This window comes from Diuraphis noxia, unplaced genomic scaffold, assembly GCF_037042655.1.
Source record: "Diuraphis noxia isolate RWA-SAM2 unplaced genomic scaffold, SU_Dnox_SAM2 contig0005, whole genome shotgun sequence".
In the NCBI taxonomy this organism is placed as follows: Eukaryota; Metazoa; Arthropoda; class Insecta; order Hemiptera; family Aphididae; genus Diuraphis; species Diuraphis noxia.
Window position 1 is genome coordinate 24,313,141 of NW_028301715.1, and position 26,157 is coordinate 24,339,297.

Genomic DNA, 26,157 nt, shown 5'->3' on the forward strand with positions numbered 1-26,157 from the left:
TTTGTATACGTCGTCGGACGTGAGCGTGGCTACGGTTCAACGACCCCCGGAACACCCAGCGGCTTGTTTGAACTGGACCACTTTCACTGTTTCCGGACGTTGAACCTGCGGCCAGACGAACCACTGACTATATTATACATATTATTATATTATACGAGACCGAGCACACAACACACACACACACACCCACGCACACACGTACACAGAAACGCGCACACATCGAAGACCAACGTGCCGCTGCTGACTCGTCTCCCGAGAAAACAGGCCCGCCGCCGCCGACCCGCTTCACCGGTGGGTCAAGGAACTCGGTGAGCGCGCACGTATACATATAACGACGGTCATTTTTAATATTGTATTGTATACACACGTTAATATCGTGTAAGCATTTCAATATCAATTTATCCGTTGTTTTTCGTCATTTCGTACCTACCCATCATGTGATGAAAAATAAAATAATATCATTATTTTATACCTATTATGGCTTATATATCGATTATGGTTGTGGTTCGTAGTGTAGGCCGTAGGGTGCGATAAAAAGAAAAAGTACACGTGCAAAAAAACAATCTTCAATATCATATTATATACGAGAGCGCGACCGATGCGACTTTCTGGTATTTCTGGTGTTTCATACTTTATGCGTTAGCTTAAAGTTGAATAATAAAACATCGTTTATGATGGGTATAATTAGATATTAAGAAATTATTTACTAGTGGCATAGCTGTGAGTGAGTACCTACTGATCTCAGAGGTCTAGTTGATGTAATTATATATAAGTCATTTTGTGGGGTTAATATACACGTTTCGTGTATTTGTCCCAAATAGTAAGAAAAACAAACAAACATTTATTTTTCATAATAGTTATAATAATACACGAACATTTTTCATAAATATTATATTATATACCTTATTATCAGAGGTCGCCAGGAAATCTCGAACAGAAGAATCGACATACTAAAGTCTTTATGATGTGTTTGCCTATAATAGTAACGCACGATGCCACGATCTAAAGCTTACGGGATGATATATCCTAATTAATGTTAAAATATTATAGACTCAAAACTAGTAAACACTAAAAATAATATACCCTAACCCATATCACACCCCATAATTTGCTAAAGTAATATTATTATCAATACCGTCCGACAATACCTAATCGAATATGTTTTTCGAACTGCAGTTCGAATTAAAAAGAGTATTTGAAAACAACATGCGATAATAATTATACCTCGGTTAATGAAATAATTGCCAGCTTTATTTAAATTGAACTATTCGTTCTTTACGCTTTTTTTACAAATCGGTCAAACGACTGGTGGAATGGAATAGGACCAAAATTAATGATGAAATATTATGTACTTTTAGAGTGAAGCCTTATACTCGTTTTTTATATTCGTACAATCTAATTGCATTTTTATTATTTCTTTATTGCATATAAAAATATCTTGGGCTCATAATAAATGTGAAGTTGACTAACAAATAGTATCTATATATAATATGTCTACCATATTATATAATTTAGTACCTATATAGATTATCGATTAATCAATTTATTGTGCATAAAACAATACGTTTAAAAGACAATCGGTTACTTACATCCGTTGTAATAATATATCCATAGGAATTGAGGGAATGGAATTTTTTAACATAAGACAATGGTATTGAAAATCACGTGGCAATGCGGATTATATAGTAACAACCGTGTAGTCAGACAGACGGATATTATGGGTAATTTATTATTAACTATATTATAAGTGGACAGTAGTATAAATGTACCTTTGATGTGTATATAAATATATAATATAATTAGGGGTGTTCCCATAGGGTATACTGCATATAGTATATATATGCCATATACGATATACGCCGTATACTCTCAAATTTTTTTTTTTTCAATATTATGGGTAATATTCTGCGTATGCTTTCAATCATATACGATGTTATACCATTATTATACAATATTTGTAAAGATTGATAAAATATTCGTAATATAAAGAGGATGTATAAAAAATTTAGTTTACATTTTTTCCATATTATTGACACGATCTTTACCGGCTTTACTTTTATAAACCATAAGAAAAATATTTTTATAGCATTACATATTATTTATATTTTGATGATATAGTGTACTCTCCAAAAATTAATGGGAACACCTCTGAATATGTATAATATAATCTATGAAAACCTTCCAACTCAACACAACAAATGAGTCTAATCTGACATTTAATCAACAGGTCAGAACCCACTGGTGTTTAAATTAGATTAAAATGTCTTTTTAGTCCTTATACCTACAAAGGTATAGTATAAAAGGGGTTGGTAAATCGGGTCCACGATAATTTGGGTACATTTTGATAGCGGAAAGTTGAGTCCCGGGTAAAAAAAAGTAGTAGGTAAGTTGGGTCTCGGCTAAAAAAAAACATTTACCCGGTGATAAACGATTGCGTACGTTTGTCCCTTTTAGTAAAACGATTGCGTACGTTTTTACGATTGCGTACGATTTCTCTACCTAGGCCTCAAAAACATTACGATTGCGTACGAAAATGAGTGCAACGTTGCCAACATGTACTATTAAATTAAATTAAATGAAAAATAATAATAATATAATTTAAAAAACCATTTTCTATTCAACTAAAAACTTAAATTATACAAAATACAAATTATAAGTTATAAATTAAAACCTTGGTATCGATAACCAGTCTCTGATAAAAAATTTAATATATTATCATATATTTTAAATTGGTCGTATAGTTGTATTACATGGTTAATTTTTTGCATATCTTTAGATGGAATAGCTTTGGATATATTTTTGTTTATGGTGGATATTTTTATATTGGTTTCAGCCTGCATTTCTTTCAATGCCTCAAGCACAAAGTATATTGGTGGATGTGAGTTCTAGAATTGAGCGTTAAAAGTTCTGTGGAAACTCTCTGGACCATTTGTTATTCTGACATTAAAATACTTAAAAATTACAGAATTCATAATAATCTAAATATTTTATGACACTTTATTTTTATGTATCAGAACATAAACTTTAAAGTTATATTGTACAAGAATACTTCCAAATTTTTCTTATAATTTATAAAAATATGATACCTTTTATTTATTGAAGGTTCTTCAGCCCAAATATTAGTTGGAAATTTACAATTTGGATGTATATAATTATTTAATACATAGCCTGGAAATAATAGTCTCGGTAACGTATATGAAATTGTATCAAATATAAGCAATCGTTTCCTAAAATAAGTTACATTACAAATTTTCACGATTTTGAACAACTGCAATGTTGCACTAAGTATTGGTAGGTATAATGTACGCAATCGTAATAATGAAAAGGTCCATACGGAATCGTATCATACGCAATCGTAACGCACCCCATTTACCTACCTGTTCGGTTCGAGGGCATAATTATTGTACTTATAGAGGTAGGCACAACTCCCGGACACTAATTAATGATACGCCTCATTAGATAAACAAAAATTAAAAACAAATAATAATGATTATAATAGTGTGTGTGTATGTGTCTGCGTGCGTAGCCGTCTATTCTTACCGTCGATTTCAATGTCATTACTTTGATTAAGTCTAATAAATTATTAAGATACGGCTATGTGATGAATGATGATGCTATATGCGTATACACATTACGTCTGTCGTATTGTGTATCAGTTTTCATATGTTATCCCAATATTTTTTTAATTTTGACGAACTATTAGAGATACAGTCTGAAACGCATGTAATATTATGAAGTACAAAACAAAAACAAAAATTCTAGCTAATGAATTTCTAAGACTGGTTCAGTTGCATTAGATGAACACCGGTCACAACGCCACTGCATATATATTATATATATATATATAATAATGTATAAGATCAATTATATACAGTCACAGTAAGTTTACTATAATAATATTTAAAATATAATATTGTACACTGCAGGATGATTTATTTAATGATTATTATCCAATGAAATATTAAGGTTTTTGAAATAATTCAGTGGCTTATTTAACCCTGTTGCTACTCCTAATCGATTATTTAAGCTTTAATATCTGAGCACTTATAAGTTATAGTTAGTTAATTGGTCGTTCAAAGTTCGTTTTCATACATTTAAAGTCTCAAAAAATATTTTGTTTTAGAATTTAAAACACAAAATATATGTTCTTTAAAAAAGCTAAAAAAATTACAAAATATTGTAGTTCAATTGTTTTCAAAAAATATAGTTTTTGTAATAACTTTGAATTGTGTAAAATAAATATATTAAAACATGTTTATACATTTTAAAATAATTATTGTTTACTGTTAAAAAACTTTTGTAATTATTTTTATTAAGATTTTAAGCAGTTTTATTATAATTTAAATTCGATAAACTTCGCGTAACATCAATGCACCCCACAATACAGTACCTACATTTTAAGTGCAGACTAGTAATTTTAAAATTGTATCTATTTTATATTTTATAATATATGATTTGAGTAACAGCTAACTATTATTAAGTAGGTATTTAGATAGGTACTCGTATATAGTTACCAGCTGGCTGCTGGTGGGTATGTCACGTGCATTGGCACGTTGAACTATAGTTGACGAAATATATTTTTTCAGTACTGTTAAGGAATATTAATATGGTACCTACATAAGTAGTTCATAATAATACATGCGGTGTGCACAAACTTTAGTTTCAGGTATAGGCGGTATAGCATACGAGTACCTAGTACCTATAATACGAAATCTGCAAACTAGCCGATTTTCTATTATTTTCTAACCTATTAGCTGTCCCAGAGGCCAGAACTACTCTTGATTTAATTTAGGACTTACCATCACGACCACATACCAATAAAATTGCATCTCTTTTGAAAAGTATAATCATATCGCGGCTGGGTATATAAATAATTAAAATAAATAACAGTACCTACCGAGCACAAACATTGAGTTCAATAGTACGAGTTTATACTTTATAGTATAATAGTCTGCTGTTTTACGATAACTTAAATTAATTCATGGAACTACAAGATAAATGTGTATAATAAGAAAGTAAATCATCATATATATGTATACTGACTTGATACAGAAATTTCTGTGGATTTACTGTTAGTTATAGTTGATTATTTTACATAAAATACCGGGTGGCTGTCTTGACAGTGATCATCGCCGGTTTTTTCTAAACATTTTTTCGGAGAAAACAATAAATAAATGTTTTTTATAGCCTTCTAAAGTTATGTGGGTATTATTATGTACAGTGAGGATTTATAAACATTTGTCGACGGCTTTTGATGGTTAGTTATTCGTAAGTTTCTACGATTTATCAATTTTTTTTTTTTTTGAGAATTTCGAAAAAAAGGTCTCTTCCAAAAGTACCATTATAATTATATTTACCTATCAAAACTTGAGTAGTTATGATTTGCTCAAAGGTGCTTCATGAAAATGTACCAACGAGTAATCAAATAAAAGTAAAAAATAAAAATAATTTAGAATCTACAAATGCAACTTGTTTCCAATAACCCAACGGCCCTGACGCAGAAATGGAAAATATTTGAGTTGGTTAAGTTTTACGGAGCTGCAATGTGATAACTGATAATAATTACTAACGGCCGTGACCTAAACATATTTTAAGTACAATATCATACATGTACGATGTACCATACGTCCACATACTATTTTAATATCCTTAATTCACACTCCCATAAATGGATAGTACTTACTATAACTTGTACGGCACGTGTTGTTTGCTATAAATAAGTAGAGACCATTAAGTACCTATAATAACTATTATAGGTATAATAAACAGTTGTTGCGTTTCACTGGTATTGAAAAATCGTGAAATAATTCTATAATTGTTTCAGTCAAATTATTTGTTTTGTACACATCAAAAGACAGTTTCCTATCATTCAAACATAGTTTTGAAGTGCTTTCGAAAAACATCCGGCTCCGCACATATTCTATGTATATAGGTAGTAGCCAGTAGCTACCTATTTCATAAACAACATATATATTCTCTGTATAGGTATTAAGTACCTACTGTTTACTTATATTATAGGGATCTAACATTAGGTTTTTCCGCCGTAAATATAATACTGGAGAGTGTGGAATAAAAATAACTTCAAGATGTGCTATACAATATGGTCATTGACCATTAGTGTCGACAAAAGAACACGGCGTTCTATATAAGTTTGGAACTCCAATAACGTACCTATAGTAAGGTTAGGTTAGGTTAGGTAATACCTTTAGAAAATGCCTTCAATAAGGTAATACAGTTATATACAATCGCGTTGAGTGCAAACCTTATGTATTATAGTACAAGCAGTTATTCTTTTACCGATAAAATCTATCATTATTTTGAAAAGTAGGTATAGGTATGCTGGTATGGAAATATTGTTTTTGGAAAATTTAAGACACAGGTATACATAATATGTGATTCTGACATGTTGTACTAATGTACTATCTTTATTTTCAAAATATTTTAACCTAATAATATTTTTAATTTTTATTTGGCGTTTATTGAGAATTTTCAATCTGTTATCTGTACAATTCATTCCATAAGTAAATATAAAGTAGTAAGGATAATATAAAATACTTAAAGCTTTGAATGAATTGAAGGAAGATTCGCTAGCAGTCGAGTTACCTTTTACAGTGGTTTACATTTTTGAATAATATGGTATATTTTATAAGTTAAGACGGTTTCGATTTTCTTCAACAGCATCTTTTTTGGTAATAAATTGAACTTAGCTGATACTTAATTGAGAGGGTCAACAGTAACAATTTACAATGGTTTTCAAAAGCGGCAGGAAAAACAAATAATAAATTAAGGAACAACTAATATTTTTACACATAACCAGTTTTAGAGTAACGTTTAATAACCATGCGTATAATAATATGTAACATTCACTGAATGTTTATATATACCTAAGCATATTCTATGCACCATAACATTTCCAAAATATTGCAACTTCGTTTAAAATAATCTATAGGTATAAGAGAAATTGAAAAAAGTAAAAAAAAATTATTTTCGATATAAAATGTTAGGTTAGTCGCATAAGCCGAATTTTTTCTATAAAATGTGCTATTCCACTCATTTTAACTTTAATTGTTAATTAAAGAAAAAAAAAACACAAGTTTTATACCTGCATTTGATATTAGTTATATGTGGTATTTATTTCATCAGCACTTTAAAAAAAGTATTTTGTCTTGGTTTTAAAAATAATAAGTGTAGCTGGTCATTTAAAGATCAATAGTTAATATAAAATACTCACGCACAAGGGAGAAACAATTAATGTATAGTATATTAAAATTGAAATATAAAATGTGAGATTAGTAAAAAGCAAAGTACATCTCAAATGTTACATCAATACATATTTGAAAATATTGTAGCAATACATTTTACGAAATAACTAAAATGTCGTTCTAACAGTATTTAGTGTAATATCATCAACCATTGTAGAGCTGGGATTATTTCCTCTCAAACATCGCAAAGAAAATGCATTTAAAAAATTAGGAATTTATTACAGTTTAAGAACTTAAATAAACGTTTTTTACAATATGATGATTTTTTTCAGTTTTCAATTAAAAAGACTAATGAAACTAAAAAAAGGGGGTAAGTCGTGGATGTCGCTCTGCTATACAGTAGGTTACTGTAATGGATGGTATTAAATTTGAATGCAATGATAGGTATCATTGTATACGAAAAACGATTCTGAACGGAGATGATTTGTCAGTCTAGGATATATTATATTTAAATATTGTCATATATTCTATTTTGAAACAAATATTTTATTTTTTAATTAAGACGCATTTTTCATAAGGCATGGTTAATCAATTAGTGTAGTTATCATAATTCATAATACCTTATATATACGAATACCTGGTTTGAGGATAAATCGTTATCATTACGCGATTTCATAAAAATTTAAAACTCAAACGCTCAAAACATTTTTCCTATAATGACGCTTCAAATTTTCTCTATAGCTATTTGAAGCAAAACTTGTGGAAAACTTGGTGTTAAATTTTATAACCTTAGATATAAATACAAACAATATTATGAATTAAAATAATAATTTGCAAATATTCATGGTTTTGACAAATGTTTGTCAATATTTGAAATTCAAATGCTAATAAAAATTTAATTTGAATTTCCGGTGGACATTTTTTTTGTGATAAAGACTGACAAATTTGTAAGGAATCTTGTATTAAATTCTCAAATCTTAGATTTAAAAAGAAATTTTTTTATGAATTTCTAGCTTATAATAATATGCGAATTTTCGTGATTTTTAAGTATGTTGTCAAAATTTAAATTTAAATGCTTGTAAAAAAAAATGTGACTATACATTTCTTGTATTTTTCAACTGCTATTGTAAAAATATTTTAGGAGCTTTCTATTAAATTTTCAAATCTTAGGTATAAAAGGAAAATTTTTTATGAATTTCTAGGATAAAATAATTTACGAATTTTTGTGATTTTTACGTATGTTGTCAAAATTAAAATTTGAATACATGTAAAAAAAAAATTGAGGCTATACATTTATTTTATTTTTCAACTGCTATTGTAAAAATATATTATGAGCCTTGTATTAAATTTTCAAATCTTAGAATTAAAAAGAAAAACTTTTATGAATTTCTATCTAAGATAATTTGAAAATTGCCGTAATTTTTACGTATTAAGTCAATATTTGAACTTCAAATACTAATAAAAAAAAATTGTGCCTATGTATTCTTATAATTTTTTAATCACTATAATAATAACTTATGAGGAACTTTTTATTCAATTTTCAAGTATTTTGATAGGGCCAAAAAGTTTTTATCGCCACTTCAAAAAAAAAATTTCAGACAAATTGAAAATTTTTGTCGTCTATAAATATCTCAAAAAAAAGTCAAAATATTTTGAAAATTAAATCATCTAAAGAAAATGCCAATCCTAATAACTGGTAAAATTTTCAAGTATCTAGGATTATACTTTTTGAATAATAACAAATATTTAAATTCGTTTGAGGATAAATCGTTATCGTTACGCTATTTCGTAAAAATTTAAAATTCAAACGCACTTAAAATTTTTCCTATAATGATGCTTCGAGTTTTCTCTATAGCTACTTGAAGGAAAACATATGGAAAACTTAGTGTTGTATTTTTAATCCTTAGTTATAAATGCAAAAAATTTTATGATTTTTCAACTTCAAAATTACTTGCAAATTTTCGCGTTTTCGACAGATTTCGTAAAATTTTGAACTATAAACGCTTATTAAAAAAAATCGTGACTTACGATTTTTAATTTTTTTTACAATAAGAAAAACACATAAGGAACCTTGTATTAAATTTTCAAGTTTTTTTGGTGGTCCAAAATTTTTTTACCGACACTTCAAAAAAAATTCTCAAAAAAGTCTAAAATTTCAGTGGTCTATAAATAACTCAAAAAAAGTCAAAAATTTTTTTAAATTAAACTCTACATAGATAGCACTACCATAAACATTTGGTGAATATTTCAAGTATTTACAATGATTAGTTTTTGAATTACAACCATATAAATAAATCGATTTGGTCGAAAACGGATTTTGCGTAAAAATTCCTGTTTTTCTGTCATTTTTTTTTTGTTTTTCTCGATTTTTTTGAAAAATGTTGGAAAATGTTTACTTTTAACCTCTATAATGCACCAAGGATCTTCACTTTTACATCGGAAACCACCCCCAAAGTTTGAAATCGAAGCATTATTTCGACTAGTTATGCTGTACACAGACACAAAAAAAAAAAAAAAAAAAAAACACACATCATTTTAAAATCAATGGAGATAAGTCTTGGTGGATTGTTTTGGAATTACCTGTCACTAAGTTGAACTGAGATGAAACACCGACCGCATTCGCTAAACGGTTATTATTGTATTAAGAACTATTACGTGCTTAAAACTTTTATCCCTAAACATCATAAGCGCAAATAGACAAATTATTTCGGGGGGAATAAAGCCCCTTCTATAATATTTTCTAAAAATTATATATGCTCAGTACTAATTACTGACTTTTGAACTGGGGGGACTAAGTCCCCCCCAAACCCCCACCTATTTGCGCCAATGCTAAACATTATGTGCGGCTCACCAAAACTCGTAGGCATTAAACCTATTAGGTACCAAGCTAAGACATAATAACATAAAGCCGCAGAGGTTTCCAATTTTTATTCTTTGGTTTTTCACTCGTTCATGAAAAACGATTACAAGTCGTCTTTCTCATTCACAACAGAGACGTGTGATTTTTGATAAATAATTAACTATTGAGCCACCAATCGTGTGAAACGATAGTATACCAATTTTCAATAATAATATTGAATTAAGCTGCGACATCTAGCCATCTAGGTTTAATAAACGTAAATGTTGTGCTTGATGAAAAAAACTAAGTATAGACTTCGGTCCGAAGAATATTTCATTAATGAATGAGAATGACCATGAAAAAACTGATAGTATATTATTATTATTTAGTGTTCAACTGTATTACACTTGTAATTTCCAAAAATGCTGAGTTATCGAGTGGATAAGATCAATCGAAGCGATTATATCGAATTAAGCTGTGGAAAAACGAACATAGTCGTTTAATGTATTCATAACAAATAAAAAATATTTTTATTTTTCTATTTTATTACATTCCTATTTTATATAATGTAATTTAAATTGTATTAAAATAATTTAATGTTTTCTATTTTTTCATGTATTAATAATAGATAATAACATTATTTCATTACGTACCTATTTTATCTTCGTCTTGTCCACAAGGCGTAAATAATAAAATGTATTATTACGAGCGTATGGATATTGACGATATTATAATGATTGATTTCTGTTTTCCGCGCTATCTATCCACCGTTTGATTTGCGAATTCGCGCAGTCGCGTTTCTTTATCAAAGCGTCTAGACTCCACACTGGACTTTGATAACCAAACTAGACAATAATACAACAATGACGTATTAGAATATTAGATAAACAATAAAAGTAAAAACGTAATAATGTGATTTTTTTAAATTTCTTACCTATTTTCTATTTTTCTACCATCTATCTATATACCTTCAAAGTCTAGTACTTTAGTACTTCGTACGTTTGACATTATGATTCAACACAACAATCGGCTCTCGGGGTACATTCACCCTTTCGTGTATGTGATGTGCCACACAAACGACATACCTACCCATTGTATAGAATCTGAAGAGAATACCTGCATGTTGAGTATTTATTGGTTTTAAATTCTTCGTAATGCATTTTGCAATATTTAAGTTTGCCAATAAATGATGAGCGTACAACAGTTGTGATTTATTTAGTCCCCAATAGTGAGTTAACACGATGTCAAGTTACGTAGCATTTAAAAAGTATTTCATATTAGTTGGATAGGATATTTGATATTGGTTGCTCATGTCTGTAATCCATTTTATAAGATAAAGCAATTGTAAAGAACATCCAGCAAGTAAGTGTACCCTTAATTTGATTTATTCCTACCTACTTTTTGCTTTTCTTAATTCAATATGTACCTACCATACATTATTATTTTTAACAGACATTTAAACATGGATGATCAACTAGATATTATGTTGAAAAATACCAATTCAGAATTTATTACCTTATCGTATGCTGATCATTCACTGATCTCTCATCCTGAACAATTATCTGACGAATGTGCAGACATGAGTAAGTAGCCAAACATTTGTGTGGAGCGTTGATGCTTGAAAGTAAAAGAATGTACCAATAACAATAATCTATACTTGAAAGAAAGTCAAAAAACAAAAGATTAACATTTTACTATTATGATATTATTAAAAACAATAAAAACCCTTTTTATCTAATGCATTCTAATGTACTCTTATATTTTATAATATCAGTGCAACAAACATTATCATATTTTTTATCAAATAATTTGAGTTTTTAGGATCACATTTATGTTACTTTGATTTGACTGTTAAGTATATTTTAAAGATTAAGATTGCTAATTTGTATTACCTACCTAGTCTATAATTTATCAAGCGAAATTAATAATTGTTTATAGTTATAATCATAATGTTGACAAAAAATTATTGCACTTAATGAAAAAAAAAATTTTAAAAAAGAGACTGATACAGTCTATAAAAAAAATTGTTTATTAAACAACAATATTTGCTCGTGTGTTCAATATATTCATGTTATAGGCTTCCTCAAGACTTATATTTTGATTGTTCAATAATCAATGTAAACGTATGATCAACCATATTATGTTGTTAAATGCTTAATTTTAAAAGTGTTTATATTTAGTTTGTTATTTATTATCTATTATTATTTAGTTTTAGACCAGGATAATTGTCACGATATGAGTGCCATGGCTCCATTAAATGATTTGTTGTTGGAGCAAACATTCCTTATAGAGACTAATGAACAACCATTATTTGTAAATGGTGAACAGGTAAAGAACATTGTTACAATTCCTCTATTATTTGATATTGATTTATTTTTTTATTTTACAGCTAATTACGTTTGAAAATGTCGATTCTAACGGACAAATAAGTGATATCCAGACTATTTCAAATAATATTGAATCTGATAAATCTACAATTGAAAATATTAATTTTACTACGAACTCTGATGATCACTTCCAAAACATTTATACAGATTGTAATTAGTTTATACTTTATAATAGCTAATCATTTTTATTTATTTGAAATGCAATTTTACATCAATTTATATCTTTACAGTTAATAAATCTGAATTGGATACAACGAAAACCACTAATGAAAGTAATAATTTGACAGAACATTTACAAGTTAAGATCAACACTGATATTACTAGTGGAAACTACAGTTATTCAACTGCTATTAAAATTTTAGATGATGTTGCTAAGAGTCCTGTTGATACTAATGTAAGTTAGCTTTTGATGAATAATTTTAGTCTGATGAATAATTTTTATATTTTATCTAGGGTCATTTTGTTTGTGATTTATGTTTACACGAATTTTATAACTGGAAATATTATAAGAAACATAAATTAGAACATTTGAATGATAAGCCATTTAAATGTTTGAAATGTTTAAAATCATTTAATTACAATGTAAGTGATAAAAGCTTTCCTTAAAGAGGACATGATACCCCCATGTGTTGTCACCATCTTACAAGTGCGTAACATACTAAATTTTACTCTGCATATCAAGTTTAGCTCCGTTAGTGTAAGAATTAGAGTGAATTGACCTATTATCAAATTTAAAGGTAAGAGTATTATTCAAAACGACCTCATGGGCTTTTTACTATATTTTAATTTTAAAGTGAGTTATAAGTTTTAAAATTGTAAATTTTTTGTACATCTTAAAATATTTATAACTTGCTTTGAAATTAATACATAGTAAAAAGCCCATAAGATCGTCTAAATAAAAATCTTACCTTTAAATTTTATAAGAGGTCAATTCACTCTAATTTTTAAACTAACAAAGCTAAGCATGATCTGCTGAACATAAAATTTGGTATGTTATGTTAAGCACTTGTAAGACGGAGACAACACATGCGGGCATGACCTCTTAAATTATTCCATATTATTTAAAATATTTACATATTATATTATTTTATGTTGACAGAATAATTATTTACTTCACATTGCTTCTCATTCAACAAGTAATTTGAAATGTCCAAAATGTAAAAAAGAATTTAAACGCTTTGCTAGCTTTAAAGCTCACCTGAAAATTCATAAAACTGAAGAATTGATTACATGTAATATTTGTGATAAAATATTTGACAACCAGGTACCTATTAATAGATAATATATTATTGTTTATAGATCAAATATTAAATAATTAGTGATTTCTGTTTAATATAATCATGAATCATTTTTAGAAAGCCTAGATATAAGCTTGTAGTAATTACTACTTAATAATTCTAAAAATTCATCACAAAATGTAATACTTACATTCATTTTTATTATCTATTTATTATCATGCATTTTTATAGGTTTAATGTATAATTTCTTAGCCATGATTAAAAAAGAATAAATATTTATTAACTAAAAATTAAAACAATAAATGTTGCTGAATTTTTGGTTTTAATATTAAAAATAAATTATAAATTTATAATGTGTAAAGTAAAATAGTATTAATGTGGTTTGAAAAGAAAATATTATATAATTGCTTTCTATAAACCACAGTTATTACTGTACATTACAGATAATAAATAAGCAAATACTTTATATTTTGTATGATGTATTATATTATTTATTTTATGTTTTTAAGGTTCTATAAACTTTTTTTTAAATTTCAGTATCGATTGGACATTCATAAAGAAAACTGTATGCAAGAAAACTTAATTAATCCTGGTGAAGGAACATCTATTGCTTCTATTAAAACTTGTACAAGTTGTAATATGTCTTTTACAACTGTGTCAGAGTATAAAATGCACATCAAAGAACATAAAAAAGTAAGTCTAATTTATAATATACTTATGATAATTTAATTGATTATAAAGGGAATAGTTTGTAGTTATACCAATAATTATGATCCATTTTAAAAAGTTAATACTTCTTAAAATAAAGTTCATATTTATTATCTTAGTTCAAAATACTGTCAATTTTTAATAAACTAATTTTTAAAATAAGGTATTTAAATATTGATGATTAATTCACTACAGTGAAATTTAATAACATATATATATTTTTTTTAATTTAAGTTTGATTCAATATTGAAAAAATATCATAAAGTTGCAACAAAATTTAAAAAATTACATAAAACAAGTAATAAAATAAAAAAATTTAAATGTGATCATTGCGACTGGTCATTTAATAAGTCAAATCTTTTACGCCGACACATGAGAACACATACTGGAGAAAAACCATTTGAAGTTAGTTATTTGTAAATTTAATACAATCAGATTATTATACATATGTGCTGTACATAGGAGCTAAATATTTTTATTTTTTTATATAGTGCACAGATTGTTCAGTATACTTTACTCAACAAAATTCATTAAATAGACATCTGATGAAACATAAAGGAATACGGCCATTTAGATGTGAATTCTGTGAAATGAGTTTTTGTCAAAAAGGTCACTAAACAGTATTAATGCATCTTAGATTCAACATATTATTGTATGGATTAGAAATAAAAATTATGATTGAAATTATTACAGGTCATTTAATAAATCATATGAAAAAATGTCATGCTGTTAAAAAAGAGCCAACAAGAATTCATAAATGCTCTATGTGTTCATGTGTTTACAATAGTATCAATGCTCTTAATAAACATTTAAATGTTTTCCATGGAGTGAAAACTAAAAATGTACATGCAAATGTTCAAAATCAAGTAACAAAGTGTGGAGAAACAGTTGATGAAACTATACATTTAATTAAAGGTAAACAAATGTGTTTGGTAAGAAAAGGAGCTTTTAAATGCTTTTGGCATGTTGTATTCTTGGATATTTAACATAGATCCCAGACTGTTATGTTTAAAGAGTTCTTTGTTGACATTTTAAAGAAATTGTGACTATGTGTAAAATAATATTCTATTTGAATATTTGAAAATTAACTACTACACTTTTTTAATAGATAAATCAACATTGTAAGAAAAAATGCTCCATACAATATTTTTAAATACAATTGATTCAATAAATAGTTTTAAAATGTTGAATTAATACAATATTACTATTTTTTATCCAAGCATTTCTTCTAAAATATCCGTTTGATCTATACCTAGAAGTCTTAGGTTAAAACATAATCTGTAATTCACAATACTTGTATCAGATAGAATGAAGTGTGTAGATTTGGGTGATTGGGTTTTATTCATACAAATTATGATGCAGTAATCTAATAATCTGTATTTGTACTATGTTTAACTTTTTTATATTTTAATAAATTGTTTATACAATTTATTTATTTTTAGATTCCTCAAAGTTAGAACAATGGCTTGAAGAAGTAGCTTATGAATTGCAAAGTGGTGATAATAATACAGAGTTAAAGTAATTAATATAATAAATAGTTTAATTAAAAAGTATTTCAATACATATATATTATATTTTATAGGGATTGCAATGATCCAATTACTACTCAATGTGAATTTGGATTAAATTTGATTGAAAGTGAACACTATGATCATATTTTAAGTCCAATTTCTAATATAGCTAGTGATCACACAGAAATTGAAAACTTGACATATTCTCTTGCAGATGGTATTATATATTTATTATATTTTACATATACAGAGTCAGAGTGTCCCGTGAGGATTTACCGTAGAGGAGGACTCACAGCCTAGAAAAAATCCAGTTTTTTTGTTATTTTATCTTTAAACCAAAAAAAAAGTATAAAAAATCATGAGATTAATGAAAATTTAAATTAAAAAAGAATTTTTAAAGTTTTTTACCTAAATATTTAATAAAATTTTTATATAAAAACATGTAGCCTTTGTCTATGTATGTTTAATAAAAAAAAACAGATTTTTGATTTATTTATTATCTCAGGAGATATCCTTGTGGGACACTCTGTATTATGCATATATATTATACAATCTCTCAAGTGAAAATGAATTTAGTCAAAAATATTGTGATTTGTTTGGTAAATTTTACCTTTAAGCTAGAAACAATAGAAATAACAAACTAATGAATAAAATATTTGATAGTAAAACCTAGTTTCTTTATGTATTATCGCTGCCATACTAACCCATAGTATGATACATTTTTTGTAGAGAAAATGTATTATATTATAATCTTTAATATTAGAATGAATTGATATACTATAAGATCTAAAGGTAAGAATTTTATATTATTATGCATTTTAAATTGTAAATATTTAAGAAATATTTAAATGCTCATTGCGTCAACATGAAAATATAAAAGTTAAAAACTGTCTAAGGCTATGGATAATATTAATATAGTATTCTGACTTTTAAATTTCATTATGTTTGATTCATTCTAATATTTTAATTTAAGGGTAAATATATTTCTGTAAATGTAAAATTGTGATGTTATGCTGACTTATGCTTTAGTAAGAATGGATTTACACATGCAGGTTAACATCCTTTTAAGAGGATGTTGTACTCATATGTATATGTTATCTTTGTTTAACAAATAGATAACATAACATTTTAGCGATATAGTATATCTACATCCCGGATTTCTATTTTAGATTATTTATTATTAATATTAGAGCGTATTAAAATATTCGTCTCTGCAAATAAGACAATAAGTAAATTTCCTCTTTATTAACTATTTTTCTCATTAATTAGATCCAATAAATTTGTAAATTATTTCAATTTTTAATTTTTAATTGTGTTTACAAGTGCTTACAAGAAGTATATTGTTGTTTATCCCATGATAGCTAAAGATATTAATTCATTATAATCTAAATTTTGTAGGTGATAGCTATATTGTTTTAAAGAAGAAACAAGATCAACCATCAATCAAACATGCTGTTGTCCAAAACCAGGTATTTATTTTAAATATTTGTAAAATTAATTTTATAATATATGATAAGTCTGTAGTGGGCACTTAGAATGTTCCTAACTTTAGAGTATAATGAAATATTTGAATATTAATTCAAATATTATTTATTAAATATTAATTATTTAATATTTTATGATTGTTTGGTTTGATTAACAATTAAATAAATTCTCAAAATAAATCAATTTGGATAGGCCTAATTATTAATTAATTGTATACTAGTATTCTTTACTCATCGCTTAATTTAAAGAATCTTATAGAATTCATTAAAAATAGACCATGTAATTTGGGGTTTTAGGGATAATTGATAAATGATAACTACTACAATAATTTAGAAGAGTATGGTAAAGTTGTGTATTCATTAGGCATGTATTTAATTATTATTAATATTCACATATTTTGAAAATATATTATAATTTTTGCTTTTTACTGATAATATTACATCATTTATATAATATGTATTTTTTTTTAGCTAAAACAGTTTGATTCAGAATTATTAACATTTTCAAGAGGCTGTTAAATATAATTTAACTATTCTATTAAAAATTTAGGTTTCATTTAAAAAAATAAGTTTATTAGAAACTTCAATCAATCATACTTTGTTCTAATTAAATGAGTTACTGATCACTAATTTATTTATTCCTATACTCTGTTCAAAATAAGAATTGACTGCGGCGGCCAGCTACTGCGCATGGGCGTGGCAGTATAACAGCTAGATATACAGATAGTTGACTGGGCGGGATGATAAGCGGGTGTTTCCTAACAGCTGCCCAACGAAAACTGGTTGCAGCCGCAGTCGTTTCTTATTTTGAACAAAGTATAGTTGGTTGATACTAATATAAGTTGAAAAATATATCTAGATTGATAATATTGATGTTTAATTTGGATGTAATTGAAACATTTAAATTAATTATTAAAATGTTTTATTAGAAAATAAAATAGAACAGCAATATTGTTAAAAAAAGCTCATACACATACATATTATTTAATGAATAATGTCTACTGTAAATTACTGATTTACATTGAATGTATACACTATACAGTATACAGTCATAATTTAGAAAATGAGTTGCAGTTTCTATTAGCTATATTAATATTAATATTCTTTTATGTCACAGGAAAAGGAACTAGTAACAACTGTTACTGAAAATGAATCAATGTCTCTAAATGTTTTAAAAGAAACCGCTAAAAAGGTGATATATAATTTTATGTATAAAATATAAATTTAAGTTGCTAAGCACTGGCCAATTGACATAGTACAATTAAATTAATAATCTTATAATAATACTAATGATGAATGAATTATTTATATTTTACTGAATGTTATGTTTTGGAAAGTGGGTGATAGTTTCTACTGGCTAATCAGCCCTTAATAAAAGGGTGTGGTATAGAAAAATTAGGTATATTTTAGAAATGTTGAGTCTTTGTTGAATCCTTGTTTTTGAACTCAAATATAAATTCCTCATTTTGTGAAATAAGTATAAATAAATTGTCCCAAATGAAAAAAATATAATTTTTGAGCATTGTAAATCATGCAATTGGCACTTTGACCATCACATTATTACCATGTCATTGGTAGGAGAGCGCAGAACTGACAACGATTGATTGGATGATTATTTTCTTCTGAAATAGAGTATAGATTATTTTACCTTACCTGTGGTAGTATATTTTTACCTGATATTCGTATAACTATTCTAGATTTTTATGTAATATTGTGTATTTTTATGTTACTGAGAACAGAACCTGCAACAACTTCAATTGAAAATGAATCAATTCATTCATTAATTTTAGTAACCAATACCATTAAAGAGGTATTAAATTAATTAGATAAGTTAATGCTAAATTTAAGTTGTTAAGCACTGTCTATTATACATACTATTAAAAAAAATTAGTGTCGGTAGATGAAATACTGATATTATCTGCAATATACTGTCATCATTTTAGAAGGAGGGTTTCCATTGGCTTATTAGTAACAATAAAAGTCTAGGGTTGTAGGAAATTCAAAAGTGTTGTAAAATTATTGAAACCATCTCTCAGTTACTGAACTAAAATTCCTTCAATGATTTCCTACTACCTTCTCTGTAATAATTAATAACTATAATAAGTATAAATATTTTTTCAGTTCGTCAGAAATTAAAAAACTAACACCTTACCTGCTTGAATATTTATTTAATCGATAATAATAAAACGTTATTTGTAATCATTAATTGTATGTATTTGTTATGTTATAGGGAATAGAATCTGTAACAACTGCTACTAAAAATGAATCAATATCATTAAGCGTTGCAGAAAAAACCACTAAAAAGGTAGTATATTAATTGTACATATGGGATTTACTTAATCTCATATATACTTTATATTGTGTCATGTTTAAATAGTTTCCTTCAAGAAAAAAAAAATGTGGGAATAAAATATCTAAATCGGATGCAAAAAAGATTGTGTAAGTGTATAAGTAATGATATTATTAAAGTTTCATTTAAAAATAAACTTTAATTGTAGATCAAAAAAACAAAACATGTGTTCATTAAATTTGAAAAAGAGGAATAGTATCACTTATGAAGTTAACAGAAATATAAAACAAGCAAGTAGTAAAACTGAGCCAAAAGTTGTTTATGTACCAAATATAGCTATCAATTCAGAAGAAAGAACCATTAGTATTGTAAGTTGTAAACTCATTTCAATTTTAAGAACTATTTTAAACATTTTATTTTAAATATGAAGACGCAAAAACCATTTCCAAAAGTTTGTCAGTTCTGTGAGAAAATATTTAAAAAGAATGCTGATCTCGAAAGACATGAAAGAACTCACACTGGTGACAAACCATATAAATGCGATGAACAGGATTGTAACAAAGCATTTGCCACTAAGAGTTCACTTGAATATCATAAAATCACTCATTCAGGTCAGATGAAACGAGCCGAGTGCCCCCAGTGTTATGGACTATTTGCTACAACATCAACTTTAAAAGTTCACATGCGTCAACACACAGGTAATTAGTTATAGTTTTATAATTAACAAAGTATTTACCTATTGAGTTTGTATGCTCATATATTTTTAAAACAATGTTGTATGACATTGTAAGTATCATTTTTATACTGAGTTTATTTTAATATTTTAGGTGAAAAACCATTTAAATGTCCTGTATGCGGAGATGCATTTCGAACAACTGGACACTTACAAACACATGTGATAATACATGAGCGAAAAAAACGCAAATAAAAATTTAAGATTTTTATCAAAGTAAAGTTTTGCTTATGACACATTTTAAAGTAATTATTAAACTAATAAAAATATATCCAAAGCTGATGATCTCAAAAGCCTGCTAAGAGTATTCTATCCCTCCAATATGAGAATTAATTTTTAATGGCTTTTTGTTTGATAATTTGTTTTTAACTAATTAGCTGTAAATCATTATAATCATATTTGACATCCATGAACTATAAATGACCAGAAACTATCCAACTAGTCACAGATATAGCTCGAGCAGTGGTATGGGTATAGATCCCTCCCCACCAGATTTTTTATTTTCTGAACCAAGCTATGAATACATTGTTACAATGATGTGACTTTGAAATTTTTTTCTTTGTATGTCCACAGATCATACTACTTTATACGATTTTCTACTTTGAGGATGGTTTCTGATAATATATATAGCTATATACGAATATAGGTATTTGTAAATTTTCAGAAATTTTTTAAATAATTAGGAAAGCAACAAAAAAAATTAAGGAAAAACATGAATATACACAAAACTAATTTTGTATTTTGATGTAACTCAAAAACTTATATCTGTAGATATTTAAATTTTCACCAATATTGTTCATTTTATCATTTTCTATACATGATATTATAATTCTCAAAATATTTTGACACGTTTTGAGCTAATTATAGAAATTTGAATTTTATTCTGTATTAATGAAAAAAAAAAAAAATGTTTGTTGGGTCATAAAGCTTTAAAATTAAACACAAATTTTCTCTTAGTTGCTATGATAGCAGTTGAAAAATAGTAAATACATAGGTACTGTTTCGTCTTTTTTTTTATAAATATTTCAAATTAAAATTAGGACGAAATTAGTTTTACTATACAACAGAGTGATAACCACTTGCGTCTTGCCACTTGAACCTTTTTTATTTTATAATATACAAATCGTTTTGTTAGCTGTTTACATAAATATAACCGAAAAAGTTAATAGTACTATTGATAAACTATCAAGATGAAGGTTTTTCCAAATAACTTCTTAAATGTTTTTAAAGTGTCAATTTTTTAAAATGATTTTTTGTTGCAATCTAGAGCATAAGAATCACTATTCCAATTTTCAGGTTCTTATGTTTTGTCGTTTTTAAGAAATATTGATGGGTGAGTGGTATTTGGCTTTTATACATATTATAGATTAGAAAAGGGTGTTATTAAATAATCTGTTTGAAATATTTAATATATATTATTTTTCTGTGTGTAGTGATGTAGATATCAAACAAATAGTTTTATGTTTTTGTTTTGGCAGGAGAACAAAGCTTCTGTTGTCTATATAAAAAATTATCTATCCTCCCTCCTCATGTTAAATCATAATTAGTCATTTTGCCCAGGTAGAGAAAATTTTAAATACCTCTATCAAAATATTTGCTCAATTCTTACACATTTTTAATTAAATTTGATAATTTTTGAATTCGTTCACATTCATTTTTTTTTTAAATTAATATGTTTTCTAAAAAATGAATGTGTTCATTTAAATACTAATTCAAAATTGTGTAAATCATAATATTGATGTTTTATGTTAAGCTGTGCCCTGCGGAATTACACACATTTTGTTTTTATAATAATTCGTTACCAAATAAATATAACAGAAAAATGTTATTATATAGTATTATGATGATATTATTAATCGATATTTATTAATTTATAAATAAATTTGAATTTATCAAGAATCGTTTGAATTCATTAAAAACATAAACGTCATTCACATTTTGTTCTCTAAATATGAACATGAAACACAATAATGTGCAATCATTCTAAACACTAATATTGCATAATATAAAATATATATATATTATATGCATATATTAAATATTGATTATTTTATCTGAATATATTATATTTTTCAACTTTTTATTTGCTAAAATTCATATATAGCAGGCATTAGTGCTATTAGGGAGGGTTGACCCGCTTAGTCATCCTAAAACTTGAAATAGCCCTCCAAATTATATTATTTAACTGTTTTCTATAATATCAATAAACTTTTTAAAATTCCTTTACTAATTTATGTTTTGGAAAATATTAAGTAATTAAATTTTTATTTAAAGTTAATAATTATATATATTTTTTTTATGATAAATATGGTAAATATCATTAGTTATATTATGTCTGTTTTTGTTTTTAAGTAAACAATTGATGACGGTACATATTAGTACTATTACATGTTATTATGTATAATAATTGTATTGTTTATGCACTGAACTATAATATACAGAATGCATATTATTATTGTGAGAAATGTAACTTGAGTAAATAAATATTTTTTCTTGTTTTTGTATAATTTTTTTACATATATTTATAAGTGAATGTAATTGGAAGTGTGGGGGAAATGCCCCATTACTTTTTATGTAATATCAGGTGGGGGCTACATCCCCCAACATTTTAGCCCTAGTTGTCCTAGCAGGTCTGGTATCACAAACTTATATTCATAATGTAAACATACTCTTATCATTGTATAAGTGAATCTATTGGAATATTGGGTATAGTTATAGTTGTATGATTTAATATACCTACTGGCTACTAATATCTAATAATGTGTATTTACATTAAATATATGCTATATATTGATTAAATTAATGTAAAAACTTTAATATTATGTCTGTAACTGAAGATATAAATCAGTAAATGTTCATATTTTACCTATTTTTTATTTGCATTTTAAACTATAGACTATCCTCCTTCAAAATCAAGTCTTTCTAAATGAATGTTTGTTAACAAACTGGTTAAGTGAAAAAAACCTAAAACTGCTCTGATTATGCAGTTGTAAGAATGATGTTTGTGCCATAAATAAATATAGCCCTAAGCATATTAATATTTTCTGAACCTTGTAACCTTTTAAAAAAAATTGTTTTGTTTCAAAAAAATGTTACATTATTTATGGATGCTTACATAAATAAGTGTTGATATTTGATGCCTTAATGGATGATGGGTAGAATATTTTTATTTTTTTTTATTAGTTAAGCATCAACTACACAGGTTATTAGCTTTTTACAAAAATTTTACATATTTACAATTTACATTTTGTTATACAAATCAATATTTTTTTAAATGTATAAGATTATATTATGGTAGTTGGAATATGGACCAATTGCTTCTTACAGGCTGTCGGGGATGTCGAAATGTTTCCTAGCTTCATTGAAGTTTGGGCAGTGGACGATAATGTGTTTGATGGAGTAGTCTTCATTGCATGTTGGGCAGGGGTAGAATATTAAATTGATATAAAATATGTGTTTTTAAAAGTAGGTTATTCTGCGCAACACATGCCAATGACATATTTTCAGTCGTTTTTGATTTTAGGGAAAAGCAAATGCTCTGTAATCGATAGAGCTTTCTTTTCATTAGAGTATTATAATTTGTCATTGCAGATTGTGTTATATTTTAAATAATTACCTATATTATACGCTATACCTATATATATAATATATTACACAATATACATAATCATAATCGCGTACATTACAATATGAATAATATGATCGATCCGTGGCATTCACAGGAATACAGGATAATATTATTTGGTCAGTGGGTGCAAAATGCAAAAACTTTAAGGCCGGTGTCACACTTGTGGAATATCCGCAGCGGACGTTCCGCGGAGGAATTTCCGCAATATCGAAATTCATATATTTAATTACTACTGCACACATTACAGCGGAATTTCCGCACGGCAAAAAAAAACCGCTACACGTCGATTATTCCGCGGGATTTATTTCCGTGACGGATACCAAAATAAATCCAAACATGTTCTTTTGGGTTACCCATGTCATATTTGTAGCGGATATTCCTAGCGGAATCATAATATTTTATTTTATTCATCATTTGATTATTAATTCTTCAACGAGCACCATCATCATGTTAGACGTTGAATTATTAATTTCTGAAGTGCAGTTAAATCCATGTTTATGGGATTTAAGCGACAAGGAATACAGTAATCGGGAAGTAAAAAAAAAAAACATGGAAAATACCAAATAGCAAAAAATATATTTTCCGATTGGGAAACAATACATATCGGTGAACGAAAAGAAAAACGTAAGTACTTAAATCATTTTATTTTGAAATATCATATGAAATATACTATTTATAAACATGGAATTAGTACCTAATTTATTAGTCAAATTTTTAACACCATCACAATTCACAATAAATCTTTACTCTAAATAATAATATATAAGTTTTAACTTTTAACAGCTATAAATATTATAATTATAATACTATGATATTATTAAATTATATATTGTATTAACTTATAAGTATTGGTAGGATGCTTCCCAATTTAAAAATAATTAAATTCTGTTATTTTGCCACGGAACACTTCCGGCATCACTTAAGAAGTATTGGGCGAATTGATCTCTAACCTGTTGTCCAACTAAACTTCTAGATGCAGTTCCTCGTGGTTCAATAGGTAACATGTTATCAGCATTTAAAGTGTCTTCAAACTCAAAACCGTCTCTCCGTCGTATATAATTATGGAGAACTGTGGCTGCTTGAACTATAATACTTACGAAATCAGGATTTACTGCAATACACCCATAAAAAATTTCAAATTTTCTACATAGAATTCCAAAAGCGCACTCAACATTTCTTCTAGCTCTACAAAGTCTATAATGAAAAATTCGTAGTGTGTTTATTTTATCAATTCCTGTACTTGATAAAATGTTTAAATATTTTGACTCGTTTTGAACTTTATACGGACATTCTTAATTTTTAATTAATTAATTAATTTTTTTGTCTATAAATAGAAATAAAATTACTTGCAAACTTTTTTAAATAAAAATCATTATATTACCTTAATGTAACTGTCAGCCGTTCTTCAATGCCAATAGTTTCTCTGAAGGTGGAGCTCGTTTCAGATATATGTGCTCTCAATAAAATCACCAACTCGTCAAATGATTTAATCGACATACGATAGTAATTAAAAAAACGATCCGGATATTTCCTCAAGTCAGAGTATAAGCAGTGGAACTCACCCAAAGTTATTCTCTGAGCATTGAGTGGGTGGACCCAATGAAGACGTTGTCGCTCAACTGTGTCAGCAGCAAGCGCAACACATACCAACTCGACGTCGTCTAAAAGTTCTAATAGTTCCATATTATATTATTTTAACACGACAAACGGCTTATTCTGTATGACAAATGAAATCAAACTGAACTATTAAAGCTACTACTGAGCTGTAGTATCAAGTTTACATTTTTGCGCCAATTCCGCTACGGAAAAAACGCAAGTGTGACACCAGCCTATACACCGCGGAAATTCTGCCGCGGAACGTCCGCTGCGGATATTCCGCAAGTGTGACACCGGCCTAGGTGTTTGGTATAGAGGTTCAAGAATAAATTATGCATAGACTACTGGGCAAATCAAACTGTATAATTTCTTGTGAAATACGAAGGAATTATACGTTAGTATTAGATACTACCGATACGGCGACACCCATCGTTTTTGTCACAATTTGAAAGATGTATGTGCAGATACCTATACATTTAATATTTGTGGTACAAATAAAATAAATTAAATTAATATGTTACATACTATAAAAAAAAAAAAA

General features: G+C 27.1%; 3 protein-coding genes across 3 annotated transcripts in view; 1 reads left to right on the top strand and 2 right to left on the bottom strand.

Moving 5' to 3' along the window:
- Positions 1-11,760, bottom strand: part of LOC107163666 (cytochrome P450 306a1-like) — a 37,314-nt gene extending 25,554 nt beyond the window's left edge. Inside the window, exons 1-2 of the mRNA XM_015511198.2 lie at positions 11,557-11,760; positions 10,695-10,886 (exon numbers count right to left, since the gene is read on the bottom strand). The gene's annotated coding sequence lies outside the window, so the exon portion shown is untranslated. The remainder of the gene's footprint in view (positions 1-10,694; positions 10,887-11,556) is intronic.
- LOC107163647 (uncharacterized) lies at positions 11,181-23,261 on the top strand. The gene is made up of 20 exons (XM_089228508.1): positions 11,181-11,403; positions 11,494-11,624; positions 12,251-12,369; positions 12,431-12,578; positions 12,659-12,822; positions 12,882-13,010; positions 13,528-13,692; positions 14,204-14,359; positions 14,609-14,779; positions 14,866-14,983; positions 15,068-15,289; positions 15,817-15,892; positions 15,957-16,102; positions 17,284-17,354; positions 18,487-18,561; positions 19,600-19,674; positions 19,747-19,808; positions 19,868-20,027; positions 20,090-20,357; positions 20,487-23,261. The coding sequence occupies exons 2-20, from the start codon at positions 11,504-11,506 to the stop codon at positions 20,585-20,587; spliced, it is 2,547 nt and encodes an 848-aa protein (XP_089084634.1). The 5' UTR covers positions 11,181-11,403; positions 11,494-11,503; the 3' UTR covers positions 20,588-23,261.
- A 1,616-nt stretch (positions 23,262-24,877) lies between these two features.
- LOC149055109 (uncharacterized) lies at positions 24,878-25,766 on the bottom strand. Its single transcript, XM_089229387.1, has 2 exons — positions 25,402-25,766; positions 24,878-25,214 (listed from the first exon to the last, which is right to left on the bottom strand). Exons 1-2 carry the CDS (start codon positions 25,701-25,703, stop codon positions 24,899-24,901), a joined length of 618 nt encoding a protein of 205 aa, XP_089085513.1. The 5' UTR covers positions 25,704-25,766; the 3' UTR covers positions 24,878-24,898.
- Between the last annotated feature and the right edge of the window lie 391 nt (positions 25,767-26,157).